This window comes from Mytilus edulis, chromosome 1 (assembly GCF_963676685.1).
Source record: "Mytilus edulis chromosome 1, xbMytEdul2.2, whole genome shotgun sequence".
Taxonomy (NCBI): Eukaryota; Metazoa; Mollusca; class Bivalvia; order Mytilida; family Mytilidae; genus Mytilus; species Mytilus edulis.
Genome location: NC_092344.1, coordinates 11,113,126 through 11,122,999, shown reverse-complemented (window position 1 = coordinate 11,122,999; position 9,874 = coordinate 11,113,126). Strand labels below are relative to the sequence as shown.

General features: G+C 34.4%; 2 protein-coding genes across 2 annotated transcripts; both read left to right on the top strand.

The window, feature by feature from the left end:
• Positions 1 to 1,861: 1,861 nt before the first annotated feature.
• Positions 1,862 to 3,105, top strand: LOC139519191 (M-phase inducer phosphatase-like). The gene has a single exon (XM_071311062.1). The coding sequence runs from the start codon at positions 2,143 to 2,145 to the stop codon at positions 3,019 to 3,021; it is 879 nt and encodes a 292-aa protein (XP_071167163.1). The 5' UTR covers positions 1,862 to 2,142; the 3' UTR covers positions 3,022 to 3,105.
• Positions 3,106 to 6,538: 3,433 nt separating this feature from the next.
• LOC139519182 (M-phase inducer phosphatase-like) lies at positions 6,539 to 7,544 on the top strand. The gene has a single exon (XM_071311049.1). It carries the CDS (start codon positions 6,563 to 6,565, stop codon positions 7,436 to 7,438), a length of 876 nt encoding a protein of 291 aa, XP_071167150.1. The 5' UTR covers positions 6,539 to 6,562; the 3' UTR covers positions 7,439 to 7,544.
• Positions 7,545 to 9,874: the final 2,330 nt, after the last annotated feature.

Below are 9,874 nucleotides of genomic sequence, written 5' to 3'. Positions count from 1 at the left end.
AGTATAACAATAAAGACATGCCACAATTCTCCCTTTCCAGGACTGGAATTCCTATTCCAGAAATACAATAATAACTGACTGGCTTACCGATGGATAAAAAACAGTCATCATAAACACCACATCCAGCAGTTTAACCCATGCTAGTGGGGTTTTCGTTCGGTTTGAGAAATATGTACATATTACCTTTCAAACTTTCCTGTCACTATCCAAAATACTCTCTTTTTTACTCACTTGGCCTAAAGGGCCAAATGAGCTTTTTTCATCATTTGGCGTTCAACGTCGTCTGTCATTGTTAACTTTTACAATAATCTTCTCTGAAACTCGGGGGCAAAATTTAACCAAACTTGGCCACAATCATCATTGGGATATAGTTTTAAAAATGTGTCCAGTGACCTGGCCAACCAACCAAGATGGCCGCCATGGCTAAAAATAGAACATAGGGGTAAAATGTTGATTTTGGCTTATATCTCTGAAACTAAAGCATTTAAAGCAAATCTGACAGAGATAAAAATGTTTAACAGGTCAAGATCTATCTGTCCTGAAATTTTCAGACCAATCAGGCAACTCGTTGTTAAGTTGCTGCCCATGGATTGGTAATTTTAAGAAATTTTTGCAGCCTTTGGTTATCTTGAATATTATTATAGATTGAGATAAACTGTAAACAGCAATAATGAACAGCAAAGTAAGACCTACAAATAAGTCAACATGACCAAAATATTTTTTGGACCCCTTATGGAGTAATTGCCCTTTATAGTCAATTTTAAACAATTTTCATAAATTTTGTAAATTTTTTCTTAATTTTTACAAAATATTTTCCACTGTCACTACTGGGCCAATTTCATTATAGATAGAGATAATTGTAAGTTTCAAGAATGTTCAGTAAAGTAAGATCTACAAACACCAGTGGCAGATCCAGTGGGAGGGTTCCGGGGTTGGAACCCCCCTCTTTTAATTTTGTCATGAATCCATCTGTGTCTTTTGTATAATATGCACATAGACCAAGGTGAGCGACACAGGCTCTTTAGAGCCTCTAGTAGTTTCTGGTTGGTGTTCAAAATTACCTCCCATATCTTCTCAGACGACCAATTATACAAAATCCATATATAATAAAATTGAGAATGGAAAATGGGGAATGTGTCAAAGAGACAACAACCCGACCATAGAGCAGACAAGGCCACCAATTGGTCTTCAGTGAAGTGAGAAACTCATGCACCCTTAGGCGTGCTACAGCTGGCCCCTAAACAAAAATGTATACTGTTTTTTTTCGATGTATTGCTGTTCATATACATGTAATATTTGCCACTGAACGTTATGTATACACAAATCGATCAATATATTAACCTAGAGGTCGACAGGGGTTAAATAAGAAGAAAGGTGCTTGGAAATCATAATTTTTGTATTTTTTGCAACTCATCTGCCGACTCGTGTAATATGAAAAAACGGAATATGGGCACACGTCCATGTTACAGCAACCCAACGACACAAAACAAAATAAATTTATTAGTATTTAGCACACTCCCGAAAACCTATGACAGTCGTGTCGGTCACTTCCGTTTAATAAGATGTGGACAAACTATTTATGCGATCCCAAACAAATATGCATATGTTGGAAATGTTTACTTAAGAAGCGGTAACCGAATGCCTTTTTTCAATATTTGTTTAACCTTTTTTATTTACTTTTATTCTAAACATTTAAAAAATTAAATAAATTTAACTTGTTTTTTTTTCAATTATCATTCTTATGCTCTTTCTCCTTTTTAAAATTTAGTTTGTTCCAATTTTAACATTTTGAAATAAAAAAAAAATCGTTAACACTTTTCTCATTCCTGTGCACTTGGTACAGTTTGTGTCATGATTGAAATCAACTTTTATACTTTATCCCAAAGAAAATTTCTTTTTTGGTCAATCAAATCAATCATTGGCATTGATTTGCGATTAATCTAATAATTAACGAAGCCTAAAGTTGCAAGTTTGATTGGCCAGTTGAACATTTTGAGTAATGAGATGAGTGCGAGTTCCCAATTAGAGACCGATATTACTTATTGTCAAAAACTTAATATAAAAATTCAACATTTGTAAAATTTCAACATTAAACATTTAAATCCTAATACTTGACAGTAAGAATTTAGAAAAGTAACCACAATGCTTTCAAAAAGATTATTCGACACAGTTGATGAATTTGACACATTTCCAGCATTTGTATCTACTCTTAGTTTTGATTCTACACCAGTAAAGACCGATAATCTTACGTGTGTGATGACTAGTACAAACATCAAACGAAGTCTGTTTACCGATGATGACGAAGATTCTGGTCTTGGTATGGATGATCAAGTTAATTTTATATCAAGTTTGCAGAAATCTACCAAAAGACAGCGTGCAGACGACGATAACTCAAGATGTTCAAAACGAACAAAAGTTTGTTCAGATATAAAGGCTGTTGTAACCAAACTCGAGGAGAACGATGACTTCATTGCTGATGGAAGTAGATTACATACTTTACCAACTATCACTGGAAAACATTCTGATTTGAAAAGCATCACTCCACAGACACTTGCTGATGTTGTTAACGGAGACTACGATGACGTCATCAGTGACTACAAGATCATCGACTGCAGATACCCGTATGAATTTGAAGGAGGACATATCAGAAGAGCAGAAAATATATATTTGCACGAGACCATTTTACATTTGCTTCAAGAACCAACCAAAGATAAACAGATTGTCATCTTCCACTGCGAGTTTTCGTCCGAAAGAGGTCCTAAAATGTTGAGATTTCTCAGAAGCAAAGACCGAGAACTCAATAAAGAAAACTATCCATCACTGAACTTTCCAGAAATATATTTACTAGATAATGGCTACAAAGCATTATTCAATGAACAGCCAGAGCTCTGTGACCCAGTGAGCTATCGACCAATGCTCCATTCTGACCACTCAGAAGATTTGCGCCATTTCCGCGTCAAATCAAAGTCTTGGACAGCTGGAGAAAAGCGAAAATATGCTAGAAAAGCTATGAGATTTTAGGACCGTCTTATATTGTTTGTTATTATTGATAGTGCTATAAGTATTCTGTGATAAAAGAACTATCAGTGCTTTGTTTAATATATACTGTGTTTTACTGTTATTAGTCATGTTAATGTATTTTTGATATATTAAAGATTATATTAATATTTAGATTGTGTTTTTGTGGTGATGTTTAAAAGAGAGGCGAAAGATACAATTTTAGGGACTTGGGAAGTTTAAACTCATTACTCGAAATACTTACAATGCTATCATTGCCATGCAACATATGTAAAACGACTAAAAGACAATCAACAGTACACAAAACACAATAAACATAGAAAACCAAAGACTTAGGCCACACGAACATAGAAAACCAAAGACTTAGGCCACACGAACATAGAAAACCAAAGACTTAGGCCACACGAACATAGAAAACCAAAGACTTAGGCCACACGAACATAGAAAACCAAAGACTTAAGCCACACGAACATAGAAAACCAAAGACTTAGGCCACACGAACATAGAAAACCAAAGACTTAGGCCACACGAACATAGAAAACCAAAGACTTAGGCCACACGAATCCTAACAAACAATAAACATAGAAAACTAAAGACTTAGGCCACACGAACATAGAAAACCAAAGACTTAGGCCACACGAACATAGAAATCCAAAGACTTAGGCCACACGAATCCTAACAAAAAATGGGGTCTTTGTATCTCTTGAAAGACTCAAACTTGACCAATGTGAAATTTTGAAATGGTTTTAAAAAACCCGTTTTACCGTGAAAAAAGATAATAGACAACTTTCGAGTTCGGTGCATTTCCGTCAAAAACTCTGGTTTTAGTGAACGTCATTTGTGCGTTTAGGGGCGTCGTCACTTCCATTCCAATGTTGAGCGATTGGTTGGAAAACTATAATTCTATATTGTACGAATTATTCGGCAAATTGAATTCTCAAAATTGACAATCAGCATTGCTGTCATTAGGGAATTGTCATAATGTACCTACAGAACAACCATTATTTCTAGTTTATCCTGCACAATGACAATCACTAAGACGCTTGATGAACGTAAATAGTGCAGGGATACAGGCGACCCCCTCTATCTGGTAAATGACGTCATTAAGGCGCGTATAATTGACGAGTTTTTGCCGGTGACGGATGAACTCGAAAGTGGTCTATTTGAACCAACTTAAACGGAATGATATATATGGACGATTTTTGGTAAAGAATAAGCCTTTTTTCTCCGATGGGGTAAAACCGTAAAAAGGTGTGGTTTGAGTGCCAATGAGATAAAATATACTTTCAGACATTTGATATTACTAGTCTAGTCTAGTAATGTGAAATAACGAAAATAATTACAATGCAAATAGATATAAGAAGATGTGGCATACGTGCTAATGAGACAACTCTCCATTTAAGTCACAATTTGTTTTTAAGTTAACCATAATAGGTCAAAGTACGGTCTTCAGCACGGAGCCTTTGCTTACATCGAACTATCATCATATGAAAGGGCACATAAATTGACTAAAACAGGAAAATCAACGATCTAAATCTATATAAAACATAGAAACCAGAAACACTTATGAACCACATCAACAAACGACAACGAATGAGAATAAGGTTCTTAGTGTATCATTTGTTTGGCTGTTGGGTTTATTTTTGTCGTTTTGTTGCTGTCGCAATGATGTACATCTCACTTATTGAAATTCATAATGATATTGCGGCATTTGTTGCACCTATTTGGAATCATATCCCGGACTCATTACAAGGCGAAATATTTTGACATTTTAGAAGGAGGTCATGAAGACCATTTCTAGTTGTATTAAAATAAATGGGAAGCACTGCACCAAAGGGACACATCCCTTTTATTTAAACATTACATCTGATATATATACAGGAAAAAATCGTCAAAAGTAGTTTTATCCTATAACTTGCATACGAAGCCGCAAAATTTGCAACACGGAAAACTAGAGAGAGGCCTTTGAGAAACCAGAGCACTGAAAACGTCTGCTATTGCTTGCTGGAAATAGACTATGGTTCGGTTCCTTCCGTGCAATACATTATTTGGTACTAACAATTCACAAAAAAGACATTTTGATACTTGAACTTACTTTGATCTTTTTTATTGTTCAAAACCGGCACCCGCATATGGCGTTCTACACGATGCATATAGATACATTGTATTGATGATAAGATCATAAAATAAGACTACCTCGGCAGGGTTTACAGTTCTCCACTAAAATCAAGAAGATTGGCTCGTTTATGCAAATATGTAAGGCAAAATTCAAAATGATAACTACATGTAAATTTTGTCTTATGGACATATGAAAGGTATTAATGGATAGATTCTATAATATTTTTTTAAATTTCAAATGCAAAGGCACAAAAATTTCACATAGAAATACTTGTTATAATACTATTTAGACAAAATATATTTTTTTTGGCACTTTCCTTGAAAATTTATGAAGTTATGACCCCTTAAATTAACATTATTTGTATTTTAATGTCAATTTGGGTAATTTTTTTCCATAATTGTTTTTGGCATAATTAACTTTGGACTCCATCCACGATCCAAAAAGTGTTTATACTGATGAATTTTATATAAAAATTGGAATCTTTTGGTTACAAAACATTTTGGATCGTAGGTGGAGGCCAAGGTGTTTCTAAAGCTTGATTAGGTCTGAAAATTGACAAAATCATCATATTTTGACAAAATGTCCAAAATGGGCCTACTTTGGAGAATATTATGTACTTTTATGAAAAGAACTGATTTATTTAGCATTACGGCTTTTGAAATGGACCCATTTATGAACTAAATTGTGACCTATTTGGTGTTTGATGATAAAGATGATATTTTAGGCCATTTTGTGCTAAAAGTGAACCTTGTCCTTTGTGGATCATCAAAAAATGTCCAGTTATACTTGCATTTATATATACAAAGCAATTAAGTTCTTGTGGACTATTGAATAAGGAGTCTTTGCGAACAGTTGTGTTAGTTAAATACATTTAAATTATATCTATTTTAATTTGATTTTTTTAAATTTTTATTCCGTTTGACACAATTCAGTACTATTTGACTTAGTACTGTTATTTATTGTCACAATACCATATTTATTGGAACTAAATTTTAATGTTTTTTTATTTAATTTAAATCTTTGATATTTTTATTTTATTTATTTACACTTTTAGTTCTTTTGTTTAATAAGTAAATGTATGTGAACATTTTTCATACTTCTTTACACTTGTAACTTTGTGTCCTGATTGCAATTAGTTGTTGAAGCCTTTGATGAATACGCAATGATTTAGAAATCTGTAAGATGTAACAAAACCAAGAAAAGACATTGATTGGCAAATAATTAACAAAGCTTTGCAAGTTCTATCCCGAATTGAACACAATTACAAACACTGAGTAATGAGATGAGCACGAGTTCCCAATTAGAGACAGAAATTACTTATTGTCATTTCAAAATTTTTAAATATAAATTCATAATATTTCATATTTCAGCATTAAACATTCAAATAGTTCTTCTTGACAGTCAAATTTCAGACAAACAACAATTATGCTTTCCAAAAGATTATTCGACACAGATTGTGACTTTGATGCAATATCAGCCTCTGTATCAACACTGAGTTTTGATGCCACTCCAGTAAAGGCCGATAATCTTATGTCTGTGATGACTCCAAACATCAAACGGAGTCTGTTTCCTGATGATGACGAAGATTCTGGTCTCGGTATGGATGATCATATTACTTTAACACATACCTTGACGAAATCTGCTAAGAGACGGTATCCAGAAGATGACAACTCAACGTGTTCAAAACGACCAAAAGTATATCCAGATATAAAAGCTGTGGTAACCAAACTTGAAGAGAACGACGACTTTATTGCTGATGGTAGTAGAATACATACTTTACCAACTGTTACTGGAAAGCATTCTGATTTGAAAAGCATCACTTCACAGACACTTGCTGATGTTGTAAATGGAGACTACGATGACGTCATCAGTGACTACAAGATCATCGACTGCCGATACCCGTATGAGTTTGAAGGTGGACATGTCAGAGGAGCAGAGAATATGTATTTGCACGAGACCATTTTAACTTTGCTTCAAGAACCGACCAAAGATAAACAGATAGTTATCTTCCACTGTGAGTTTTCGTCCGAAAGAGGTCCTAAAATGTTACGATTTCTCAGAAGCAAAGACAGAGAACTGAATAAAGAAAACTATCCATTACTGAACTTTCCAGAAATTTATTTACTGGATAGTGGCTACAAGGCATTCTTTAATGAACAACCAGATCTATGTGACCCAGTGAGCTATCGACCAATGCTTCATTCCGACCACTCAGAAGATTTACGCCATTTCCGAGTCAAGTCAAAGTCGTGGACAGCTGGAGAAAAACTCAGATACGCCAGGAAAGCTATGAGATTTTAGACTTTGTAAATGATGATGATAACTAGTGCTATAAATAATCTGTGATACAAGAACTATCAGTGCTTTGATTTATATAAATTGTGTTTTATTGTTTTTGTTGATCATATACACGTGTTATTGATATATTAAAGGTTACAAATATTCATTTTTGTTTAATTTGTTCTTTTATCAAAAGTTCATTTGGTATTGCCTTGATGTAGAATTTCATTTATAGTATAAAATTGAGAATGGAAATGGGGAATGTGTCAAAGAGACAACAACAATAGTGGCAAGGTTCCGGTGCAAATTAAGTTAGCGTACATTTTGTCTTGAAGACTTCTGATCGACCTTGGTCTCATTTTCATGGTTCCATTATTTATTTTCATGCTTGGATATCGCACGAATATTTATTTGTACTTTTGACTTAAGTGTACAGCATTTTGTTTTGCTCAATATCACTTTCGTCCTGCCTTAGACTGATAAGTTTATTTATTTTTGATTTTTATAAGATCCTCTTGCAAGCACCTCTCATAAAATCAAATGGTCGTTCTCTTATATCATCAAGTTTAAGACCATCGGGAAAGTGCCAACCATCTGCTTGTTCAAATTTTACATGAACAGATCGAAAGTGCAATTCCTACAGACATGTGCAAGTCTGAGGTTACATGACATTGTCTCTTTGGGAAAATATGCCTTTCTCATACCTGCTAACTTTTCAAAATCTCCATTGGGATTTTAAGTTAAGAGAACTATATATTTTATAGCTTTTCGTGTCATTACAGTGTACTTGATAAAAACATCTATGGTTTTGAATGATTATTTCACCTACTCTCATTGCAAAAGTTTTTTTGTCGCAGAAAGCTGGACATGAGGATAGTGATCTGACGGCGGCGGCGTTAGCTAACTTCTAAAAAAGCTTTATATTTTAGGAGGTGGAAGACCTGGATGCTTCATACTTAGTATATAGATGCCTTATGTTACGAAGTTTCCCTCTGTCACATGGCAAGTGTCCATGACCCCATTTTCATGGTTCTGTGACTACTTGAAAAAAGGTTTAGACATTTAATGCTAATTTCTCTCTTATTATGAGTAATTAAATATCTGTATTTGGTATGTGCATACATTGCAAGGTCTTCATGTCTGTCAGACAGTTTTCACTTGACCTTGACCTCATTTCATAGAGAAGTGAACAAGGTTAAGTTTTGGTGGTCAAGTCTACATCTCGGATACTATAAGCAATATGTTTAGTATATTTGGTGTATGGAAGGATTGTAAGGTGTACATGTCCAACTGGCAGGTGTCATTTGAGTTTGTCCTCATTTTCATGGTTCAGTGGTTATAGTTAAGTTCTTGTTTTGGTCTGTTTTTCTGATACTGTATACACTAGGTCTACTATATTTTATGTATGGAATGATGGTAAGGTATACATGTCCAACTGGCAGGTGTCATTTGACCTTGACTTCATTTTCATGGTTCAGTGGTCATAGTTAAATCTTTGAGTTATGGTCATTTTTCTAATAGTTTATACTATATGCAAAAGGTCAACTGTATTTGGTGTATGAAAATATTTTATGATGAACCTGTCAGTCTCGCAGGTTTTATTTTACCTTGACCTCATTATCATGGTACATTGCTAAGTTAAGTTTTTGTGATGTGGTCAATTTTCCTTAAACTATAAGCAATAGGTCAACTATATTTGTTGTATTTCAGGATTGTAAATTGTACATGTGTGCCCGTCATGGTTCATCTGACCTTGACCTCATTTTCATAGGTCATTGGTCAATGTTTAGTTTTCTTGGTTAAGTCTGTTTAGAAACTATAAGCAATAAGTCATCTATTAAGTGTATTAAATGATTGTAAGGTGTACATGTATTTCTCGTTTGGTTTATATGATCTTGACCTCATTTCCTTGGATCATTCTAAGTTGATGTAATAGTTCTAGTAAAAATTTCTATTTAGGACTATCAACATAATGTCATTGGTTGGTAAAGAAGGCAAGACATTTCAGTGTGTGCACTCTTGTTATAGTTTGTTCTTATGTAGTACTGTTACACCACTGTCGCAGGTAAGGAGGAGGGTTTGCAACTTCAATCTAGTTTTACCCCTAACACATTCTAAATGTGTCTGTCCTAAGTCAGAAGCCTGCAATTGAGTGGTTGTCTTTGTTGCTGTTTCTCATACTTGTTTTTTTCATTTGTTTGCATACTAGTAGTTTGTCCTTATGTTTTACTGTTTCAGCAATGTCCCAGGCGAGGGGGAGGGTTTGGCACCAAAAAACTATTTCAAGCTCTGTCATATTCTGTAGGAAGACATGTCTATCTAACCAGACACATTATTCTGACCAAAGCCAACCAGTCTGCTTTTATTACTGAATGCCTCATGCTTGACATTATAAAGTTCAACTTCCAGCACTAGAAGTGCACACTAAAAAGACACCAATGTTCAGCTGATAAAAGA

Bases quoted from the DNA above. Each gene is read 5' to 3' on its own strand.
- LOC139519191 (XM_071311062.1), top strand. From the start codon at position 2,143: ATGCTTTCAAAAAGATTATTCGACACAGTTGATGAATTTGACACATTT.
- LOC139519182 (XM_071311049.1), top strand. From the start codon at position 6,563: ATGCTTTCCAAAAGATTATTCGACACAGATTGTGACTTTGATGCAATA.